Genomic DNA, 25,213 nt, shown 5'->3' with positions numbered 1-25,213 from the left:
AGCCTACTTTTGTGCTCTCCTCTTTCACCCTCAACAAGCTGTTCTTTAGGTCCTTCTCATTTTCTGCCATTAGAGTGATATCATCTGCACCTCATGATGAATCTGACCACGAACCAGAGTCGGGTGGTTCCGTCTGGGGATGCCATGACAAAGGCCCAGGGTCTTTCTTCAGGCAGCTGGCATGGAAACAAGGGTGCACATGTTGAAGTTTTTTAGGTAATTCCAGTTCAACAGTCACCTTATTTATAATCGTTTGATCGGGAAAGGCCCCAAATACTTCATCCCCAGATTTTTGCAATTCTGCACATTGGGTAACTGTTTGGTTGACATATACACCTTGTCTCCCACTGCTAAATCCCAAAGTTCAGAGTGCTTTTTTTCATACTGGGTCTTACTGGCTTCTTGTGCCCTCTGCAGTTGCTGGCTGATAACTGTCCAGCCCCCTGCTCTGCCTTTCCACCATTCTGCAAAGTTGGCGGGAGCTGACGGAGAGGGGGGGCGAGCTCAGGAAACGGCTTACTCTCATACCCATGCACCACTTGGAAGGGGCTTACTTTGGTGGCGCTGTGCACACTGTTGTTATAAGCATACTCTGCAAAGGGCAGTAGGGCCACCCAGTTGTCTTGCTGGAAGGACGTATAACTGCTCGAGCACAACAATAGATGTAGTGATCCTCTAAGCTAAATTCACCCATTCCTGTCCATCTTAGTTCACTGATTCCCAAGATGTCGATGTTCAGTCTTGCCATCTCTTGTTTGACTACATCAGCTTATTTTGGTTCATAGATCTTAAATTCCACGTTCCAATGCAGTGTTGTTCTTTGCAGCATCGGACTTTCCTTTCACTGTCAGACACATACACAGCTGTGCGTCCTTTTGGCTTTGGCCCAGCCACTTCACTCTTTCTGTGGTTACTTGGACTTGCCCTCCGCTCTTCCCCAGTAGCGTATTGGGACCTTCTGGCCTGAGGGGCTCATCTTCCAGCGCCATATCTTTTGGCCTTTTGTTACTGTCCATGGGGTTTTCTTGGCAAGGATACTGGAGTGGTTTGCCATTTCCTTCTCCAGTGGATCACATTTTGTCTGGGTTCTCAGGTGTGGCCTGTCCATCTTGGGTGGCCCTGCATGGCGTAGCCCACAGCCTCACTGAACCGCACAAGCCCTCTCGCCACGTCAAGGCAGCAATCCATGAGTAGGATGTAGTCAAAATCAGATTGGGCTGCCCAAAGATAGTGTTTCAGCAAGGAAGGTTGAGTTAATTTGGATGACTGCCACTTCATTCAAAGGCCTGGCAGAACAGCTCCATTTTGGGCTTCAATTAGCAGGGGTGTCAAACTCATTTGTTAGGAGGGCCAGATCTGACATAAATGGGACATGGGGGGCCAGACCGTATGTGTCATAAAATATAATGGCAGGTAGTGGACACAAGTAAACATGATTAAAGATATTATTTTAACTTAAGAAGATGAAGATGATTTTGGATTTATATCCCGCCCTCCACTCCGAAGAGTCTCAGAGCGGCTCACAATCTCCTTTACCTCCCTCCCCCACAACAGACACCCTGTGAGGTGGGTGGGGCTGGAGAGGGCTCTCACAGCAGCTGCCCTTTCAAGGACAACCTCTGCTAGAGCTATGGCTGACCCAAGGCCATGCTAGCAGGTGCAAGTGGAGGAGTGGGGAATCAAACCCGGTTCTCCCAGATAAGAGTCCGCACACTTAACCACTTAAAATAAACTTAAAATACAAACATGCTTAAAACTCTTGCAATATTTTGTTTAAAATGAGAAGGTAGGAGAATGTTGGGATTTGGCAATGCAATTTTAAAAATAAAACACCAAGAAGAAGCACAAGACTCACCCAGAAACTGAAAATATAAAATGCTTTCAGCCTGGGAAAACATAAAATGGCTGGCATTGTAAGCTTCTCCACCTGCCTCTTGGTCTACTCAGATTGTCAATGGCTCTCCAGTGTAATATACCCCACCGTTGACTGTGGGTTCCCAGGTTAGAGAACTCACTACGCACCAGTTCTCTGGTACATATAGCAGAGACACCCTGGCTCAAAACACAAACACTTTATTTGCAAGATCACACAAATCTAGCAAGGGACAGCTTCTAACTGGCCATAGGAACACTGGGAAGTGACTCTTAGCTCCACTCCATTGAAACACATTACAGCATAAAGTTGCAAGGAAAAGATGGAATGGATTTTCCATGAAGGTCTCTGTGCCCAGAGACCTTAATGGAAAATCCACTCAACATTTTCTTTGCAGCTTTGCTTCCTGCTTCTGCTGGCAAAGAAAACATGAAGAGCAGGAGACATCGGCAGTCTCAGAGCTTCAAAGGGGCAGGCCCGTAGCCATAAAATTCTAGTTGGGGGGCACGGAAAAATTTTTTGATTAGAGGGTCCCCTCTGGTGGCCCCCACTCTCTCCACCGCCATTTTTCTGGAGGCCCCATCCCCCTCTGCGCGGCACCTTCCCCTCCCAACCCACTCACCAACCTGTCGAAACAGTAAAGAGTGGGTTCCTGGGGCTCTTTCAAAACGCTCCACCCACGCCGATCATGTGATCAGTGGGAGAAGCCGCTCCGAGTTCCTGTGCCAGTTTTCTGGTGCACTCAGGGCGTTCAGCGCTGGGGCAGTCAGCACTGAATGTTCTGAGTGCACCGGAAAGCCGACATAGGAATTGCCGGACTCGGAGCGGCTTTTCCTGCCAATCATGTGATCGGTGGGGGAGGCACCTTGAAAGAGCCCCAGGAACCCGCTCTTTACTGTTTCACCGGGTTGGTGAGTGAGTTGGGAGGAAAGAAGGGAGGGAGGGGCAGGTGCCGTGTAGAGGGGGGTGGGGCCACCAGAGCGGCGTGGGTATTGGGGCTGCCAGAAAAGTGGCGGCAGAGAGAGCGGGGGCTGGGGAAAGGAGGGGCCATAAAGGTCCGGGGGGTGGGGGGCGTGCGCCCCCCATGGCTACGGGCCTGCAAAGGGGTAGGACAAGAGGGGAGAGAAAAGAGCCCCATGGGCCTGACATTTGACACCCCTTCTCTAGATGTTCTGACCCCTGCTCTAGAGATTTGACTCTGTTGTGTTTCCATTTCAGCTTCCTTTTTATTATTCCCCTCATTTTTGTAAAGTTCTCTCTTTTGAAATTATTTTTATTTATTTATTTATTTATATTTTGATTTATATCCCGCCCTTCCCACCGAAGTGGCTCAGGGCGGCTTACAACATATAAAACTTACATAGGTTTGGCTTAAAAACAATTACATGGCAACAGTTAAAACAATAAATTAATAAAACATAGAACATAAAAACCAGTGGTCTGTCAAAAATTAAACATTTCCGTTTTGGGCTTTAGAGGTAACTTTCCATTGATGTGAATGCTGAACTTAATAGCAATGTGGTCACTGTTCTCAATTGGTGTAACAACCTCTGCATATCTCACCAGATCTTAAAATCCAAGATCACTTAAAGTCCAAGATCACTACACCTCTGGTTGGCTCTGTGACCAACCGTTCCAGTGCATAGTCATTTATGATGTCTAGGAATCACCTTTTTATAGCTGTTTCACAGCACCTTTCTAAGTGTGAGGAGTGGCCCTCAGTCAATACTTTGCATTCCAGGTGTCTGCGCCATTGGTATTTTTGACACACCTTCCATTACTAGCAGCAGAGATGATCATCCAAATACTTTTGATCAAAGCAGCTATTCGAAGGAAGCAGAAGTGACAGTGTAGATAGTTTGTGAGGAGAGTATAAAAAAGCTTCTTAGGAGACTTGTCGAATTATCTGAACAAATGAAGAAAATTTGAGTCTAGTGGCACCTTTAAAACCAACTAAATTTTATCCAAGGTATAATCTTTTGTGTGTAAGCACACTCATGGACTTTGGATTTAAACTTTGTTCCCCTGCTTCAGACCAACTTGGCTACCCACCTGAATCCATCTGAACAAATTTAAGACTGAGAGGCCAGGGATTTAGTCATATGGTGAGTTCTGAAGAAGCTTGTTTCATCCTTTCCTGAAGTGTTCCGTTCAAACATAGAAAACCAAGGGAAAATTTGTCTCACAACATTATGTTCTCTGGGGCCTGTTGAAGGAAGTTTACATTGCGACAAGAGGCATATTTCTTACTTGAGGTTCTGGTTACTCTCTGCTAGTCGTTGGGCAAGAAAGAGAGGAGCATAACAGTACAGTGCCAGATTCTATGAAATTCTGTGAGAATGTTTACTTCTGCCTTCCGCTTCTGTGTTCTCTTGCATCTTGCACATCTTTAGTTGTCCTGCATGCAGGGTCTGTGGGGATAGTACATGAAGTACAGGAATTGTAAGGAAAGGAAACAGCTTTCTTAGAGTAGGGAATAAGATACAGCCCGGCTGGAAGAAAAATTATTCTGAACTCTTTTGAGACTATGGGCCTTTCTTCATATTGAAACGTGAAAAGTTCTGATTGTTCCCCAGAGTTATTACTCTAGCTTTTAAAGCTGTTGGAACCCAACTTTGTGGCACAGTTTCATTGAATATTAGGCCACACCTCCTGATGTCACCATTGTTTTTCTACACAAAAGCCCAGCAGTAATCATTTGCATATTAGGCCACACCCCTTGACATCAAGCCAGCCGGAACTGCATTCCTGTGTGTTCCTGCTCAAAAAAGCCCTGTGTGTATTACAAAAAGAAAAACTTCGTTTGATAAAGAATGTAGTCAATTAAAATGGTACAACAAAAAATTCTTAAGGAGTATAGGAAGAATTGTGATCCAAGATTTCTTATGATCTATTTCAACTTGAATCCAAATATAGGACTATAATTCCAAATAAAGTATGAAGCTGTAAGGAAAGCTTGATGAAGCTCTCTTATTATGGCTGTTGAAAGTAACAATCCAATCTGGAAGTTGGTGTGACCATCATTTATTTCTAGGAAAGTGTTATCCTTTTGTAGCTCAGCTCAAGTTTGGGAACAGTATTTTGTTAAGACTTTTTGCCTCATCAGAAAGGTCTACAATAGACCATTGTGTACTTCTTTATCATTTAGCTAAGAAATAAGGGTCACTTGTACATTGCTTTTGTGGATTTGCAGGTGGCTTTTTGACTTCAATTCCATGTAGTCACCTGTGGTATAAATTAAATACATTAGCTGTGGACCCTAAGCCGCTTTGGTTGATTCACCAAGTACATGAATTCACTATAGCACAAATATGATGTGGTTTTGAAGGACATCTATAAAAAAAAAATTCCTCTACACAAGGGGATTAGACAAAGATGCCTTTTTTACATCTATGCTATTTAACTTATTTATAAGTGATAATATGGTCTCTCTGAATAATGTAAACTCCCATGCTCCAATTCTGGCTGAATTGGCAATACCAATATTACTTTAGGATGAAGATGTAGCGTTGTGTGCCAGGGCCCTGTTAGGTTTGCACCAATTGATAAAGGCCTTTGTTGAATACTGTGGATAAGAAGGCCTTAATATTGGCTATGACAAATCTAAAGTCATGGATTTTTCTGGGTCATGATCTCAGAAATATATCAAAAGAATTGGCAAGCAAACATTAGAACAGCCTAATCAGTTTTTGTCTTCTTCCAGGTTAATTTGTGATGGAAGATCCATCATAAGAATACTTGGGAAAAGGCCTTGATTAACTTCCAGAACTATTACTTTGTGGGGGGGGGGGTATACTAAGAGTGGGCAATATCTTCGGTGAAGAGTATTTAATTTCTATATGAATACAAGCTTGCCAGGAAACACTGGGCACTCTGACATATTTTTTGCGTAATCTTCCTGGAGTTCCTAGATCTGCAGCAGAGACTGTTTTGAGATCAGAACTGGGTGTTCATTTCATTTCAACCTGAGTTTGGGGGGCGGCAGCTGCCCTTAGGATGTGGTTGAAGATTGTGTTCACTTCAGAAAATAATGGTTGCCTTTAATGTTAAGAAAGGATTCTTGTATAAGCTGTTGGAAACAAGTAATAGAAACGAGGTTATCGAAACTGGGAATTCAAATTCTGGAATTAAGAGTTGGATTGGAGAGAGCTAGAAAAGTACTTTTGGATTGTTTGTATGACTTCTAAGCTCACATATTAGAGCATGTTGTAGAGTTTGCTCTCCCACCTACTTGGAATTGTTCTATCCCAGAAGTCTCTCAGCGTACATTAAGCAGTCGACTGTTTTCTGACATAGATGAGCTTTTATGCTTGCTCGGTTGAATTCTATACCATTGCAGTAATGAATGGTCTTTATAAGAAGATGCCCTGTTTGGAGAGGCTATGCTTATGTGCTACTAGGAAAATTGATACACTGGAACATTTTTTTCCCAGAATGTCCATTTACCTCAAATGTGAGAGATTTGTGGATTATTCCATCACTAGGTGGAATGGGAGGTGCACCGGTAGGAGAAAAACTGGGGAGACTTTGACTGGGGTGGATTAGAGGTTACTTTGGCTGTTGCAGAATTCTTTCCATATGCTATGAGAGTGATCCTAACTTGGTCTACTCAGAATCATACTCAGGTCTATCCAGTGGGGCTTACTTCCAGGAAAGTCTTCTGAGCATGACACCACAAGTAGAAAATGATTTTAAGATGATTGTTTAGCCTGGTTTATACGGATTCCAGTGTGACACTGCTCAGAGCCTATAGGTGAAATGAGTAGTATCATTTAAGTATCATACAGCTAGGGTTGCCAAGTCCAATTCAAGAAATATCTGGAGACTTTGGGGGTGGAGCCATAAGCAAAGTTGTGACAAGCACAATTGAACGCCAAAGGAAGTTCTGGCCATCACATTTAAGGGAACCACATACCTTTTTAATGCCTTTCCTACATTAGAAATAATGAAGCATAGGGGCACCTTCTTTTGGGGCTCATAGAATTGGACCCCCTGGTCCAATCTTTTTGAAACTTGGAGAGCATTTTGAGGAGACTCATCAGATGCTACGCTGAAAATTTGGTACCTCTACCTCAAACAACCACCCCTCCAGAGCCCCATATACCCTGGGATTGATTCTCCATTATACCCTATGGCCCAGCAGACATTTCCCTCCCTCCCCCCCCCCCCGTTTCTGATTACCCTGAAACTCCGGAGGGCCTCCAAGCTGGAGCTCCCCTGCCCCCACCTGGGGATTGGCACCTCTACTCATGAGTTGCTGAACTTTCAAGTTTTTCACAGTAACACAGGGCAACCAAAGGTTAAAGTTTACCTTCACACTATGCAAATGACCTCTACAAGGATTGTGCAACAAACGGAGGGTCTGGGCTCCTTTCACAGCCATGTTGTTCTGCCTCCTCCCCCCTTCAGCCTTAAAGACGCAGACACACCATCCAAAGAGGAAGGCTTTCTCAAGTAGAGACTGAAGCCTCCGAAGGGGGAAAGGCACATGATGGCTGTGGGGGCGGGGCTTCCCCCCGCCAGCCAGCTGACTAGGGGCGGGAAGGAGCCTGGGAAAACAAGAGAACCCCCACTGGGACCTGGGGATTGGCAAGCCTACATACAGCCAGGTTTATGAAGTATATCATGTATAATGTTGCATCTGGGATGGCGCTTTTTGAACTCTATCGGTTAAATTATTCTCATTTATCCATCCATCTCAAAGTGTTTAGTAATTTAGCCCAAGAAGCTTAGTTTTTCTTGTAAGAGTTTAGGAAATCCAGTTCAAGAATGGGTGATATATCAACCATTGTGGGCTCTGAACTAATGAGTTAGAGAGAAATGTGTCAGATTATAGCAGTTTGGAAACAACTTTACTCAACCAAACAACCTCATTCTTTCATGCATTTTTCCAATTAAAATTACTTTGCTCTCCATCTCTCTTTCTCTGTGGCAGACATTGTGAAGCCCAGAATTGAATTTTGGTGCTGTTACCTAGAATGTATCAAGAGCATAACTGTATCCTTCTGCTGAGGTTTCACTCATGCTATTCATGTTTTTGTTCCTTTCAAGCTCAGCTACTGATCGAAAAAATGGCACCAAAGTGGCCATCAAAAAGCTGTACCGCCCATTTCAATCTGAACTCTTTGCCAAACGTGCATACCGGGAATTGCGACTCCTGAAACACATGAAGCATGAAAATGTGAGTATGGATACCAAGTATTATTCTGACGGTGTAAGAAGATGGCTCTTGTTCATTATGGCATAAGTATAAGGAAGAGTGAGAAAATAAATGAATGCATCATTCAGTATTCATATAAAATGTGGTGGATAGCCAGCATGGTGTAGTGGTTAGAGTGTTGGATTAAGATCGGGGAGACCCAGGTTCAAATCCCCAGTCTACCATGGAAGCTTGAGCCAGTCATGCACTCTCAGCCTAGCCTACCTCACAGGGTTGTTGTGAGGGTAAAATAGTGGGCAGGAGAACAGTGCAAGCTGATTTTGGTCCCCACATGGAGAAAGAGAGGGTATAAACCAAATATATGGGGTATTTCAGAAGTAACACTAAGGTGTGTGCATCAAAAAATTGCTGTTACTATTGTAAATACTTTTGTTCTTACATATGTTTACCTGTAGCTTAATCAAAGTAAATGGTTACAACAAAATACATTGAATGGAAACCAAAACAATGGCTGATTCTAGGTAGATGTGCGCACAAGTTTGTGGAGAACTTTTTTTGGCCTGTAATTGAGGCTTGGTTTGGACATAAAGCAAAAATATAACCATGGATACTTCGTGAAACTTAAACTCATTTTGTAGAAGATCACTGAAATCTTGGTTTGGCTTGACAGAAGTGGATTTGATCACGTTTGCTCTATGGCTGCGGAAGTTAAGGACAGAGAGAAAGCCAGAATATCTGCATTCAGACATCACATGAACTGTGACTAATAAACCAACTTCAAAGCATGATTTAAGAACAGCATTTGACTGATCCTAACTAGTTTAATAGACCGGACAGTGTTCAGATGTTCACATTGAACAGTTTAATTAAGCCATGGTTTTGCAAGATGTCTGAACGGAACCGAAATGTGTTTTCTGTTCTTGTTCTAATCTGTTTTGTTTAAACTGTTAACAGCTTTGGTCAAACCCTTGATAGCAGTCGTTTCTGTCAGGAGAAAGCTTAAATGTGTTCAGATAGTTTCATAATATGTGTGCTGGGAAAGATACAATAAAGTGTGATGAGTATGCTCTATCAATGCATCGGTAATAATATGAAGCAATATAATGGGCTACTTCACATTACGTTTTGTATTTCTTTGTGCAAGCAGCTCTGGTTTGGGGCAAAAGCCTTGTATGGCCAACTGTAATTTCCTTGTTCAGGAATTACGTTTTTAAGGGAAAATATCACATAGAAAAGTACTCTGTTTAAAAGGCAAAGAATATGTTCTGAAGGTGATCTGAGTGCATATAGCCTTTTAAGTAGAACAACAAAAGGAAAAACGGACAATATCAATTTGCATCATCGTCTGTTTTGAAGCTCCCAGTGTCCCATAGTCTTTTCACTAGGATCAAGACAAATCCCTCACTCTCTGGTTAGGTTATGAATTAAGTTAGTTTACAAACACAGTGCTCTAGTAAGGACAAATAATCAAGTGAAATGCATGGTATTCCCTCCCCCACAGTGATTCATGTGGTATTCTTGTGAGTCTGCTTTGTACCTAGGTGTTCCGTTTCAGTATCAGAGAGCTTAATCAGATTGGATCTTCCCAGGTAGAGCAAGGAGGAAGTTGACTTGCCTAGTTTTGCTCCTGCCTAGAGGGTCTCGATTCAGGTGTTCACAAGTGATGCCTGGGGGTGGGGGGGAGGTTCCCTTCTTGAGTTTCTCCTAAGTTCTGTGACTTCGTTGATATGAACAGTCCAAATTAAAGAAGCCAATTACGTTTTGTTTTGCTTCCATAAATTCAAAGAGTTAGGTTCATCATCTTCTAGGAAAGTAGGCCCTTCTGTATGAAATCTGATAATTTTTGCTTAGGAGGACAGGGTCTTTTTCACAAAATAGGCAAGGAAAGGGCTTAAGCAAGGTTTAGTAATTCCTAGCTACTTCTGGCTTTAACTTACTCCTGGCTATTGTTATATGTTGCTTCAAGTAAGCAGTTCCTTTTGTGTATTTTTGAAGGCTTCACCACTCCCCTGACAATTCATGAGGGAAGAGAAACTTTGGATAGTTTTGATTACAGGTTACCTTATCTCTTGCTCCAAGATAGCGCCCCTCTTCTTAGCACATAGGCTTCATTTTAGAATGTAGAAACTTTCCATCTTGTCTGTAACCTTTTAGTCTTTTTAATATCTTTGCTAATTTCTGACTTGGTTTAGGGGTTTTGGAGTCCCTGAATGTTGATTGCACAACACAAGTTAGAACAATCACTTGGCTCTTATGCAGTTTGAGTGCCACTGTATAAAATATGACTGTGCTTCCCCCCCACTGTATTTAGTGCTTCCCCCATCCCCAATTGTGACCCATGGCATTATGAGACATCTAGATAGGTATCAGCAGTGTGTAGTGTGAACTGGTAAAAATCTTCCTTTTCTGTGAGCAAAAAACCTCCAATAAAATTATTAATTTAAGTAAATTAACGCATACAGGGTTCCAAAAAGGTAATTGTGCTTCATATAGTTCTCAGTGAGCTTTGGTTAGTGCCCCAACTGTTTTGTTGTGCAACTGTGCAAAGCCTTTGTTGGCGTATTTAGTTGTTGTAATTGTTAGTTGTTGGTTTTTAATGCTGGCCCTACTTCTGTGTAATTTTAAACCTGTTGAGTAGTTTGTCAGTTGCTATTGCTTTGAATGGATTTCTACTCTGATGGTGCTTCAGTTATCAAAATAAAACAATAAAGATAACCATAACAAAACTCCCAAACACATACAGGGTTTTTTACATTGTTTTAGTGATATTTCATGAGCCACTTGAGGAAAGGCTTAGATCCTAATCAGTGGGAGCAGAAACATTTATATCTTCCCACATTTATATCTTCAGCCTTACTGACTGAAACGTTTCTACTGTTGGTCAGTGGATCACTCAGAAATGGTTCTAGGAGCAAAGCTTGAATCTGAAGCAGGACAGCAGAATTGGAAACATCTCCTTGCCATCTTTTGCAAACAGAAAAACCATTCATTTGGTAGAAAATTGCTCTCGTGCTGGCAGAATAGCACTTAGGATACAAGCAAAAGTAGACTGACAAAATTTAAATAAATAATGAGACATGAAATTTCAGTCAGCCTACAACACGTGTGCCTTTCAAGGACTGTGTTCTTCACTTGGGATGTGTTTGTTCTTTTTATTGGTCACTCTGTCTTTGTAACTTTATTGCTTTCTAAGTAATGGAGAAGTGACAACCTGGTTGGAACTTGGATAAGAGAGAGTTGGCTATGAGTTGTTTATAAAAAGTTCATCAAAATAATTGACTTTAGAGCGCTTTGCTAGAAAAATATTAATTGGTCAGCATTCTCTGGTAAAAGAATTTCAAAGGGATAAAACCTCAGGGATTAAATTAGAAATTAGAATTAAAAAAGGGATTGAAGTAGAATTCATCAATAAGTTCACATGAGCACCCAAGTCTGTAACAAAGACCTGGGATTCCTTATCCGTTAGGGATTTCAATTTAGTGAAAGGTGAGAAATTATATTTGCTGGTATTGCAAGCATTCTCTACATTTTTCGTAATTACATCTGAATTTTACAGAATTACATTTCACTCTGTTCTACTCGCATTTCCTGGTCTTTTGACCTTGCTGTTATCTTAATAATTGTGTGTGTGTGTGTATCTGACTCTCTACAGGCATCTGATGGTAGGCTTTAGTACATGAAAGGTTATACTAGAATTTTTCAAAAATGTCATAGTGTAAGACTCCTGCTTATTATTGCTAAAAGAGAGATTCTCGGAAGGGATATATGAGTAAAAAATTCTCACTGTTTTAGTATTAGCATGTGAATTTTCCTGAGATCTTTGCAGGCAGAGCTCAAAGACGATGAGAAAATTAGAAAGGAGTTTATGATCATTTGGCTGACTAATGGAATGTAAGCTGCAGCCAATGAGAGATTTATTTGGGAGCAGGGGTCATTTCATAGAAAAAGCTTTCCAGAAAATCAATAGCATAACTTATTTGCATATGCCACATCCCCTGACATCACTGTAAGTGTGTTAGAAGGCAACGCCCATTGCTCAGGCTCCACCCCAAAATCTTCAGGTATTTCCCAACTCAGAGCTGGCAATCTGGAGAAAAATTGCTTCAAAAGCATGACGAAAACAGTCAAGATGTTAAATGATTTCAATATCACAATATCACAAACATTTATCAGAGGGCGTGCATGGCCTGTCAAGTTACTTTTTGGGGAAAGAAAGATGGGGGACAGATGACAGGGAGAGATAGTGTAGCAGTGGAATAACGAGGCTGCCCATTTACTGATCGAAACGAGGTTTTTACTATTGGCACCAATAGCAGGCTCCAATTGAGCAGCAAGGCTCCCAAAAATATTGAACCCCCCTTTCCAGTCCACAGACCATCCCTTTTAAGCACAAAGCAAACTCAGCAAGCAGGCCCTTACAAATTATCAGATTCAACTTTCCCCCACCCCTTTCTTCCAGTAGTTTTCCACTGTGACTCTGCTTATCTACTCAGCAAGGAGTTTCCTTAAAGAAGCCTGTCTATTATCAATACACATCTGCAACTCACACCCATTGGAGGCTGTCTGGTTTTATCACATTGTGTCAGACACCCCTTTTTGCTTCTAAAGGCAAGACCATATTTTTATTTATTTATTATTATAGGGGTATTCATTAATTATTCAGGGGTCTCTCCTTCAATTGAGAAAGGAAGGAGAGGTGAGGGGGGGTGAGAGAGAGAAAGGAGAGGAGAGAGGCTTCTCAGTCTGCACTCCACACACAGGGAAATTATCTGGCTGCTAAGTTTGCAACAGCTCTTGAAACCAACCCTTTTCTGGACAGTTTTTTTTTAATAATGACTGTGACTTGCCACGTCTTTCTGGCTTACACCATTTTTCTTTCATGGTTAATTTTATTTTGCACTAATTTGATTGGTCCAGTAAAAGGCCTTACACTGATTTTATTCTTGTTTCTGTAATTTTTCTCCCCATTAACAAGATTGGGCTTTTTTAGTCTGCCTTTTTCTCATACTAATCATTACAGCGTTTTTTTTGTGCTCCTTTTATTGTTTCTGCTTTACCATTTCACATTGCTTAAACAGCTGTCTTGTAAACTCTGGGTACCCTATGCTGAAGGGCAGTATATCATCCTATCTCTTGGAGAGATAGGACAGCCCACTTCCTCCATAAAGGAGGAAAAAGCCCTCCCATCCTCTCCCCTGAGGAACTGAACCTGATTTGTGAGAAAATCTCAAGGAAAGTCCTGGAGACTGCCTCCTGGGGTGTGGGGGAAAGAGACCTGTCTCTTGGAGAGAAAGGGCAGCCCAGTTCCTCCAAAAAGTGTGTGTGTGTGGGGGGGGGGGAAGCCCTCAGTATTCTTCCCTGGAGAACTGACCTGATTTGTGGGGAAATCTCCAGGAAAGACCCGGAGGCTGGCTCCTTTGCTGAGAGAGAGGTGGGAAAAGAAGATATAGAAACCCCCTACCCCACCCCAACAGAAGATTCCCATTCACACAGTAGCCTAGGATGGCTGGGCAGGCCTTGCATAACCAGGAAACTCTCCTGCACCCCCCGCCTGGAAGGTGAAAGACCACCCCTGAGATGTCTGCTCATTTAGCAAGGTGTAGGTCAAAGGCACCCCCCCCACACACACACAATGCTGCCTCCGCCAATGCTCGCTCAACAAGGTAGGCCCCAGCCTCGACCTGCTGTGGTAGCCCAATGCATTGCCTTCAGCAAAGGAGCGCTCCTCCTCCGAGGGCAAGTGCACCCAGCTGAGCAAGGCGAGCCATGCCAAGCTTGCAATGAAGGCCAGAGATCACCCCACCACCACCCTTTCCTTGGGGGCAAATTCACCCAGCTGAGCCAAGCAAGGCAAACCAGGCTGGGCCTGTAATGGAGGCCAGAGATCACACACCTCCCCCGCCGCCGGGCTTCCCTTGAGGGCAAGTGTGCTCAACTGAGCAAGGCAAGCCAGGTCAGGCCTGCAATGGAGGCCAGAGATCACCCCCCCCCCCCGCAGCCCTTCCCTTGAAAGCAAGTGTGCCCAGCCAAGCAAAGCAAGCCAGGTGGGCCTGCAATGAAGGCCAGAGATAACACACTAAAATAAGGCATTTAGGAATCCTAATCCCACTAAATCTCCAAGACCCTGTACCAATGCAACTATAAACCAATAGATGCCTCAATAAAGCAAAGCCTGCGTAAATGGGGGAAATAGAACCTGTCTCTGCTCAAGAAGACAGACATTCTAAAGACATTTATTCTACCCAAATACCTATTTCTCTTTCAAAATTTACCAATAACAATTCCCTCAAAAGACCTAAAAGACAGACAATCAATGTCCACAAAATTCCTATGGCCAGGGAAGTCACCAAGGATAGATCTCCCAGTCTTGACAAGGTCAGTTAAAATGGGGGGCTTGGGGGTTCCTCATCCAGAGAACTACTTTGCAGCCGCAAATCTGCGAACCATAGTTCTTTATGCGGAGCCACACAGCAATAAGGCATGGGTCAACACAGAAGCCTCATACCTCAAGAATGACCATCTTAGTGAAGCCATGTGGAACAAACCCACAGACAGGCACCTCAAGGCAGGCAAAAATCCCTTTCTTAATCATACTCTAAAAATATGGAATAAGTACAGGAACACACTAGCTCCTAACATTTCACCAGTGGCTAGTTTCTTGGGGCAAAAATGGTTTTCTCCAGGAAGGGAAACAGCAGCCTTCCAGGACTAGAGAAGGGCGGTTGTCTTAAGACTTTGTGATATACTAGTGAAAAGCTCTGTGCTTTCTAAAACTCAATTAGAAAATAAGTATGGACTTCAAAACCCTCGGCTGGCATACCACCAGCTATACTTTGCTGTTCACAAATATGATATCATTCCTTGTGCCAGTCTCGCACCCACTGCTTTTGAAACTAAAAAGAAAACATCAAAAATGAGGGGATTGATAACTATTATATATGGCCTCCTGAATGGGGAGACATGGACTGAATTGTCAACACAGCAGAAAGCCTGGCACAAGGACTGTGGAATGCAGCTAAACGAGGACCAATGGAGAACTGTTTGGTCCTCTACACTATACAGAATGTACTCTTTGAATATAAAACTTCAGAATTATAAACTGTTTGCTAGGTGGTACATGATGCCCCATAAGCTGTTCCTAGCAAAAGCCAAGCCTACCCCATATTGCTGAACGTCCTGAGCACACCAACGGTGTAGGAACCGTTGGCCTCAGTGTGGCTTTTCCCATGGGGGGGCGTGCCTTGAAAAAGCCCAAGGAGCCTGCTCTTCACTGTTTTGCCAGATGGGTGAGTGAGTTGCGAGGGGGAGGTGCCGCGTGGAGGGGGGGCAGAGCCGCCAGAGCGGTGTGGAGATTGGGGCCACCCGAGAAGTGGCAGCGGAGAGAGTGGGGGCTGCCAGAAGGGGCCCCTCCCCCCATTTTTTTCTGTGCCTCCTCCCCCCCAACTGGAATTTTCTGGCTACGGGCCTGACTGTAATGTATGTATTCAGAAAACATTTTAATTTGGAAAATTCTGCCAAAATTTTGCTGCAAAAAGAAGCATTCTTTATTCACAAGTTCCAGACATTGACCCCATTGGGTTTGAATGCTACTTCGGATTTATCTGTGTTTATATTTTAAAAGGGGGCTTTATTAAAGAGGAATGTAACTTTAAATCATAGACAGGTGGTTTGTATCTGTGAGTTCATATAACTGTTGCTGTGTAGTTGTAGCATGAGAACAATGGGTGCTGGCTGGGGCTGATGGGAGTAATAGGCAAAAAACATATGGAGATAGGCTTCCCAATCCCCAGGTCCCAGCGGGGGATCCCCCGGTTTTACAGGCTTCCCCCCTCCCCCAGCCAGCTGGCCGGTGGGGGAAGCCCCACCCCCGCAGCCATTATGCACCTCCATGAACGATTCCCATAGGGAATGATGGGGAATTGATCTGCGGGTATTGGGGGCTCTGGGGGGGCTGTTTTTTGAGGTAGAGGTGCCAAATTTTCAGTATAGCATCTAGTGCCTCTCCCCAAAATACCTCCCAAGTTTCAAAAGGATTGGTCCAGGGGGTCCAATTCTATGAGCCCCAAAAGAAGGTGCCCCTGTCCTTCATTATTTTCTATGGAAGGAAGGCATTTTAAAAGGTGTGCTGTCCCTTTAAATATGATGGCCAGAACTCCCTTGGAGTTCAATTATGCTAAGTTTAATTGGTTACAGAGTTCATTGTAACACAGTGTTCTTTCATTTTGCCAAACTTTTAGGGGCTGGGCAAAAATTTATAGAGTGGTTTTTTGGGGGTTTTTGCCTACTTCACACTGTATGGTTTGGTAACTGGCTGTGGGTTGGTACTATTAATTAGGATGTCACCTGGCAGGAGTCTGGTTGGCTTTGTTAGGATAGGTGAGCACCAGTCGGCAGATCCCCCTTCTTCAAATTCTGCAGCTTGGGGTGGCTGGCCCTTCCGTGGGTAACTCACACGTTTGGCCATCTGGCAATGGCTGTGCTATCATTGGCCCGTGCCAAGAGCCAATGGTGGCTCATCTGTTACAAAGTGAGGAAAGGGATTATGGAGGACTCCCTTTGCCTTGGCTTATCTATATAGCTGACCCTTGCTGTTTTACACTTTATTCAGTTCCAGTTAAATTTAAATAAAGCTGCCCTTTAGTTATACCAACAATAAGAACATAAGAGAAGCCATGTTGGATCAGGCTAATGGCCCATCCAGTCCAACACTCTGTGTCACATAAGAACGTAAGAGAAGCCATGTTGGATCAGACCAATGACCCATCCAGTCCAACACTCTGTGTCACATAAGAACGTAAGAGAAGCCATGTTGGATCAGGACAGTGGCCCTTCCAGCCCAACACTCTGTGTCACATAAGAACGTAAGAGAAGCCATGTTGGATCAGGACAGTGGCCCATCCAGCCCAACAGTATGTGTCACACAGTAGCCGAAAAAACCAGGTGCCACCAGGAGGTCCATCAGTGGGGCCGGGACACAAGAAACCCTTCCACTGTGGCCCCTCCCAAGCACCAAGAATACAGAACATCACTACTCCAGACAGAGAGTTCCATCAAAACACTGTGGCTAATAGCAACTGGTGGACCTCTGCTCCAGATGTTTATCCATTCCCTTCTTGAAGCTGGCTATGCTTGTAGCCGCCACCACCTCCTGCGGCAGTGAGTTCCACACGTTAATCACCCTTTGGGTGAAGAAGTACTTCCTTATCTGTTCTAACCCAACTGCTCAGCAATTTCATGGAATGCCCATGAGTTCTTGCATTGTGAGAAAGGGAGAAAAGTACTTCTTTCTCTACTTTCTCCATCCCATGCATAATCTTGTAAATCTCGCACCCCGCAGTCGATGTTTCTCCAAGCTAAAGAGCTCCAAGTGTTTTAACCTTTCTTCATAGGGAAAGTGTTCCAAACCTTTAATCATTCTAGTTGCCCTTTTCTGCACTTTTTCCAGTGCTATAATATCCTTTTTGAGGTGTGGTGATCAGAATTGTACACAGTATTCCAAATGAGACCGCACCATTGATTTATACAGGAACATTATGATACTGGTTGATTTGTTTTCAATTCCCTTCCTAATAATTCCCAGCGTGGTGTTGGCCTTGTTTATTGCAGTCGCACACTGTCTTGACATTTTCAGTGGGTTATCTACCACGACCCCAAGATCTCTCTCTTAGTCAGTCTCTGCCAGTTCACACCCCATCAACTTGTCTTTGTAGCTGGGATTTTTGGCCCCAATGTGCATTACTTTGCATTTGGCCACACTGTACATCATCTAGCATGTTGACGCCCACTCACCCAGCCTCAACAGATCCCTTTGGAGTACCTCACAATCCTCTCTGGTTCTCACCACCCTGAACAATTTAGTGTCATCTGCAAACTTAGCCACTTCACTGCTTACTCCCAACTCCAAATCATTAATGAGCAAGTTAAAGAGCATGGGACCCAGTACTGAGCCCTGCGGCACCCCACTGCTTACCATCTTCCACTGCGAAGATTGCCCATTTATACTCACTCTCTGTTTCCTATTAATTAGCCAGTTTTTGATCCACAAGAGGACTTGTCCTTTTACTCCATGACTCTCAAGCTTACTAAGGAGCCTTTGATGAGGAACTTTATCAAAAGCTTTCTGGAAGTTAAGGTAAACAACATCTATTGGGCCCCCCTTGTTCACATGTTTGTTTACCCCCTCAAAGAACTCCAACAGATTAGTGAGGCAAGATCTTCCCTTATAGAACCCATGCTGAGTATTCCTCAATAACTTGTGTTCATCAATGTGCCTACTCATTCTCTCTTTGATAATGGTTTCTACCAACTTTCCCGGTATTGAAGTTAGGCCTGTAATTTCCCGGATCTCCTCTAGAACCCTTTTTAAAGATGGGGGTGACATTTGCTACCTCCCAGTCCTCAGGAATGGAGGCAGATTTCAATGAAAGATTACAGATTTTTGTCAAGAGATCTACAAGTTCACCTTTGAGTTCTTTCAGAACTCTTGGATGTATGCCATAGTTTTTAATTTGTCTTTCAGTTGTAGGACTCCTCTCTTGTCACGTCAATCTGACTCAGGTCCTTCAACACCCCTTCCAAAATTAACAGTTCTGGAGTGGGCAAACACTTCTCATCTTCCACAGTGAAGACAGAGGCAAAAAATGCATTCAGCTTCTCAGCCATTTCCCTATCCTTCAGTAATCCTTTTACCGCTTGGTCATCCAAGTGCCCCACGGCCTCCTTGGCTGGTTTCCTGCTTCTAATATATTTGAAGAAATTTTTATTGTTGGTCTTTATGTTTTTTGCAATATGCTCCTCATAGTCCCTTTTTGCCTGCCTGATCAAAATCTTTCATTTGATTTGCCACAGCCTGTGTTCCCCGCTTATTAATCTCACTTGGACTAGTTTTCCATGGCTTAAAGGAATCCTTCTTACCTTTTACAGTTTCCATTGCTTTTTTTTGTTAACTATGCTTTTTCTTATACTTGTTTGTGCCTTTCCTAACTTGTGGTATATATTTTATCTCAGGTTCTAGGATTGTAGTTTCAAATAGCCTCCAAGCTTCCCCAAGGGTTTTGACTGCATTTACCATTCCTTTCAGTTTCCTCTTCACATGCCTCCACATCTCAGAGAATTTACCCCTTTTAAAGTTAAACGTGGTTGTTCTGGTCTTTTGGGGCAACTCCCTATTTATACAAATAGTGAAACCAGAATGTTATGGTCACTGCTCCCAAGCAGTGCAATCACTTTTACATCTCTCACCAGGTCTTGGGCATTACTTAGGACCAAATCCAGGATGGCCCCACCCCTGGTAGGTTCTGTGACCATCTGCTCCATAGCACAGTCATTGAGAGCGTCTAGAAACTCAATCTCTTTCTCCCAACCAGAACACATATTGACCCAATCAATCTGTGGATAATTAAAACCACCTATTATGACACAGTTTTTATGTTTAGCCACTATCTTTAATCCTTCCATCATATTATAATCGTCCTCTATCTTTTGATTTAGTGGGCGATAGTTACATTTCCTTTAGGCCCACTGTTTCGACCCAAAGCATTTCTAGAAGGGAATCTAATTCTCTGATTTCAGTCTTACTGGACTGTATACCCTCTCTGACATACAGAGCCACCCCACCTCCAACCCTTCCCTTCCTATCCTTCCGATATAACTTATATCCAGGAATCACCATGTCCCACTGATTCTCCTCATTCCACCAAGTTTCTGAAATTCCCACAATGTCTATGTTTCCCCCCAACACTAAACATTCCAACTCCCCAATTTTACTTCGAACACTTCTAGCAGTTGTATGCAAACATCTATAATTTCCCAGGCAAGTTAAGTCCATAACCTTCCTGCCTCGAGACATTGGCAGACAGTCCATATTGTTTGTCACCATCTCAGTGGACAACTCTGATCCATTACCCAGTAGAAAAGTGGCAGCCAACCCTTCATCTCTTTGAGATGAGTCATCCCGAACCAGAGACATTTCATCTCCTGTCGGCTTTCCCCCAAGATTTAGTTTAAAAACTGCTCTGCCACCTTTTTGATTTTAAGCGCCAGCAGCCTGGTTCCTTCTGGGGACAAGTGGAGACCGTCTCTTTTGTACAGCTCCCGCTTGTTCCAGAAAGCATTCCAGTGCCTAACAAACCCTTCCTCCCTACACCATCGTCTCATCCACACATTGAGACTTCTAATTTGTGCCTTTCTCTCCAGCTTTGCACATGGAACAGGTAGCACTTCTGAGAAGGCTACCTTGGAGGACCTGGCCTTGAGTCTGCTGCCTAGCAGCCTAAATTTTTCCTCCAGGACCTCACGACTGCATTTCCCCACATCATTGCTGCCAACATGCACCATGACCACTGGCTCCTCCCCAGCACTGTCTATCAGCCTATCTACAACACATGTAATGTCTGCTGCCTTCGCAAGTCACCACACAATCAGTACGCAGTTTTGCCACCCAGCTGTCTACTTGCCTAAGGATCGAATCACCAACTACTAAAACTCCTCCTCCCTCCCTGCCCAGGGATGGTTCCTTGGCACGAAAGGATACCTGTTCACCAACTGAAGAAGAGATCCCTTCTGAGGGCGCATTCCCCTTATCCTCAGCATAGTGCCTTGTTCCCTCTTGACCCTCATGCTCCCTGGCAGCAATGGGGCTGCCATATTCAGAGTGGGGCTCATCTAACAAGTCCCCGAGAGTCTTCTCCGAGTGCCTAACTGACTATCTCTGCTTCTCCAGGTCAGCCACCTCGGCCTCAAGGGTCCAAACTTGTTCCCTGAGGACCAGGAGCTCCTTGCATTGAGTATACACCCAAGACTTCTGTCCTGTGAGCAGATAGTCATACATAGGGTTGCCAAGTCCAATTCAAGAAATATCTGGGGACTTTGGGGGTGGAGCCAGGAGACTTTGGGGGTGGAGCCAGGAGATATTAGGGGTGGAGTCAAGATCAAGGCTGTGACAAGCATAATTGAACTCCAAAGGAAGTTCTGGCCATCACATTTAAAGGGACGGCACACCTTTTCAATGCCTTCCTTCCATAGGAAATAATGAAGGATAGGGGCACCTTCTTTTGCGGCTCATAGACGGACCCCCTGGTCCAATATTTTTGAAACTTGGTGGGTACTTTGGGGAGATGCACTAGATGCTATACTGAAAATTTGGTGCCTCTACCCCCCAAAACAGCCCCCCCCAGAGCCCCAGATACCCGTGGATCAATTCTCCATGATTTTCTATGGGAATAAATCTCCATAGGGAATAATAGAGTTCCCAGCAGACATTTCCCTCCCCTCCCCCTGCTTTCTGATGACCCTGAAGCGGGGGGAGGGCCTCCAAACCGGGGGATCCCCTGCCCCCACCTGGGGATTGGCAACCCTAGTCATACAAGAGACACTCAGTGCAAAACACTGGAAAACTCCCACCCCCCCCCCTGCTGGCATTCTTCCTTCATGATAGCTTTTTAAAATATACAGTCCCCCTTTAAATCCTGTTGTGTTTATGTGGCTCTCCTTCTGGAGGATCTATTTACTTTATTGGGAACACAAGGAATATAGGGATCCGGGTTCCTGGTTCTTCCTGGGCTTCTTACAGAGCCCCCAGGCAAAGAGCTGCAGGCCAAGAGCCCTTTAGCTCTTGTCCTTTGGCTTGCGCCTCTGGCAAGGTGCAGCCTAATAATGCAAAGAGGGTGGGGCTGCAGTCTGCCCCAGGTTACAGACACTCCCAATCAATCAGCAACAATCACCTACAGCCCACTCAAAACAAACAGCAGTTCCCCAGCAACCACACAAACTCAGAATTCTCAGCAACTTCCCCAGCTGTTAGAAAGCCAAACCTCACTCTTACAGCACTTCTTATCCGCTCTCTCACAGAGTTCTCTCAAGTGTATGTCTCTTTGTTCCAACTATTCCTGCCTGATGGAACTCTCTGCTGGAGAACATCCATGCCTGGTGGGACCTACTACATTTCTGCAGGGCATGTAAGGAAGAGATGTTCCACTAGGCCTTTGGTTGAGGACAGAAATGGGACAGTGAACAGTTCGGCGCTCCTGGGTCTTCCCACCCTGCCTTACTTGCCTTCTAGAAGCTCTGGGGAGTTGCAATTTTAATCCCAAATTATCACCATCTGGAACTATTTTAATTAGAGATTGTACTGTGTTTTAGTATTAATTTAAATTAACTGATGCAGATTATTTTTATCTTGATGTAAGCTGCCCCAATGCAGTTATATCCACTGCTGGTGGACATGCAAATTAATTAAAGAATTTTGGGATAAAGCTCTTTTACAAATTAAGGATATTATGGGATATGTTGTTTCACAGAAACCTGAATCGGTCCTTTTAGATTTATGGCATGACACAAAAATCCCCCAGAAATATGTAGTTGATTTCCATTTTACTAGTAGCTGCCAAAATGGCAATTGCCACAAAGTGGAAAGATCCCAACCCAACCCATTTAAACCTCTGGTATGCTAAAGTGTAGGAGATGCTCTCAATGGACAAAATTACACACAGTATTCTTTCTTTTGAAAATTCTAGTTGTAAGGCAAATTTATTAATCAAATTGCTTCTTTTTCTTGAGGCTTCATTAAGCCAGAGTTCAAGTGCAAGATTTTTGATCCCGCCTGGATATTATGATGTAATTAACTATATGTAAATGTTTACATTTCCTTCTTTTTTCTTTTGTTTATGATATGTGCTATATTTAATTGGGAATTTAAGTTAAGTCAGAGAGGAGATATTATTCTAGGAGGGGATTTGAATTATATAATTGATCTCAACCTGGATAAAACTAAAACTAACAAACACAACTCAAAAAGACAAACAAAACATTTAACGGAACTAGCTTCACTACCCAAGGAATATCAGTATTTAGATGCCTGGAGAGAGTCTCATCCACAGAGAGATTTTACCTTTTATTCCAACAGGCACAACGTATACCTATATAGACTACATATTGGTATCAACAAGAATAATGGAAAGGATTATTTCAACTCAAATTGGGGACAAATTATGGACTGATCATTCATGGGTTGATTGTGTTATTAGAAAAAATGAAGAAGCATCACCACCATATCATTGGACTTTGAATAACTATTAGCTAATGAGAATACAAAATCAGAAATAGAAAAGCATATAAAACAATATTTTTTGGAAAATCCTCCAGAACTGACAAATCAATGGTTATTTGGGATGCACTGAAGCTGCACTTGAGAGGGCATTTAATATCTATGTCTTCATTCCTTAAAAAACAGAAATTGCAGATAAAACAAGAATTATTAAATAATATAAAAGACTTAGAACAGAAACACAAAATTACATGTAGTAAAAAAATATATGAAAAATTGCTACAAGAGCATTGTAAATTAGAAATATTAGAACTTAACTCAATTTAAAAAGATATATCTAAAAAGCAAATTATGGCAAAATTAGCCAAAAAATTTAAAATTACTTGCAAAAAAGGCTTAAAGCTAAATGCAGTGATAGAACAATTCATTTAATTAAAGATAAGAATGTTAAACTACATTCTAATAACCAGAAAATAATACAAACATTTTTAGACTTTTATACAAATTTATACTCAACGCATCAGACTGACCAAACAAAATTAGAGAATTATCTTCCTAATAATTTTCATATCCAATTGAAACAAGTATATGGATAGCCAAATTACAAAACAAGAAATTATCTATTGTTTTAAACAATTAAAAACAAATAAAGCCCTGGGTCCAGACGGATACACTACAGAATTTTTTAAAGTTTTTGTGCAGCTTTTGGTAGACCCTCTTTTAAATGCATGCAACTATATTAGAGAAAAAGGGATAATGCCTGTGTCATGGAAACAAGCTGAAATAGCTATAATACCAAAACCGATAGAGATTTAACTTAACCATCCTCATATTGTCCAATATCTCGGTTAAATGTAGATTTAAAATTTTTTACTTCAATTTTTGCTAGAAGGCTAAATACATTCATAACAGAGTATATCATGCCAGATCAGGTAGGCTTCATGCCTAATAGAGATCTAATAGATAATACACATAAAGTATTAAATATTCTGAAATTAATTGAAAAAACTAAAAATCCACTTATATTGCTTTCTTTAGACATAGAAAAAGCATTCATTTCTGTTAGTATATCATATTTAAAAACTTTACTTTATAAAATGGGTTTTGGAACATATTTTAAAAATGTTATTTCAGCATTATATGAAAATCCATAGGCAACCCTGAAAATAAATGATCTTTATTCTTCACCATTCAATTTAAAAAGAGGCACAAGGCAAGGATGCCTGCTCTCCCCACTGCTATTCGCAATAGCAATAGAACTCCTAGCATCTATTATAAGAAGTTCAAACGATATAAAGGGTGTTAAAATGTGAAAGAAAATAAGCTTACTATGTTCGCAGACAACATATTATTGTTTCTTTCGGATCCTTTTCAATCATTGCAGAAGTTAGAAAAGATTCTTCGAGATTTTGGTGAGGTCTCGACTATCAATAAATTAAACAAAATCAAAATTGCTACTCATAAATCTCACCAATATTCATATACAAAATTTGCAAAAACATTTCAATTTTAATTGGACTACTTTATTTCTAAAATATCTGGGAATACGAATACCAACTAATCTTAAAATTATATTTTTGACTTCTGGGCTCCATCATCTTGGCTTCAGAGGGGTCCGCAGATCGTCCTCCTGCGGCAACTCTGAGTCTGGCTGTTAGAGGGGTGTCACAGAAGTGATGTCCCCATAGAAAAAGCCCAGAAGAGGCTTTTTCTTTGGCATGGGATTTTGACAAGGAGAGAAGGGTTCAGTGGCGGCTGCCCCTGTGTTTCCTGTATGTCCTGAGGCTCCGCAGCCATGAAAAGCTGGCGCACCAGCAGAAAAAGAAGAATGCCCGACTGCTTTTTTGCTTTCATTTTCTCCAATACGTCTTTGAAGTAGCGTCTTTCTACTCCTAATGTGATGATTCTATTCATTTATTCGTTTCTGCCTAGTCCAGGAGCATACCATTTCTGTCCTAAAAAAACCCAGAAAATCAGGATATTTCTGGTAAAAGTTTTTTTCTGTATGAATCTCATATTTTTAGAGTAGTAAATAAAAAGTCATTTTCTTGGATATTTTTTGGCCTATCATTTTTATTTTGCCGTATTATTTCCTTTATCTCATGAGAGGCTGTGAATTCGTTAAGTCCTAAAACCC

At 42.6% G+C, this 25,213-nt stretch overlaps 1 protein-coding gene across 3 annotated transcripts in view; it reads left to right on the top strand.

Annotated features, from left to right (window-relative positions):
• MAPK12 (mitogen-activated protein kinase 12) overlaps positions 1-25,213 on the top strand; it is a 69,820-nt gene that overhangs the window by 5,747 nt on the left and 38,860 nt on the right. For 2 of the 3 annotated variants that reach the window (XM_060244798.1, XM_060244800.1), the window contains exon 2: positions 7,925-8,054. In XM_060244798.1, the coding sequence (XP_060100781.1) occupies positions 7,925-8,054 (130 nt within the window). The remainder of the gene's footprint in view (positions 1-7,924; positions 8,055-25,213) is intronic. The other variant, XM_060244801.1, reaches the window with a different exon arrangement.

Source organism: Heteronotia binoei, chromosome 8 (genome assembly GCF_032191835.1).
Source record: "Heteronotia binoei isolate CCM8104 ecotype False Entrance Well chromosome 8, APGP_CSIRO_Hbin_v1, whole genome shotgun sequence".
Taxonomy (NCBI): Eukaryota; Metazoa; Chordata; class Lepidosauria; order Squamata; family Gekkonidae; genus Heteronotia; species Heteronotia binoei.
Note: the sequence above shows the minus strand (reverse complement) of the source record. Positions and strands in the feature narration are given on the sequence as shown.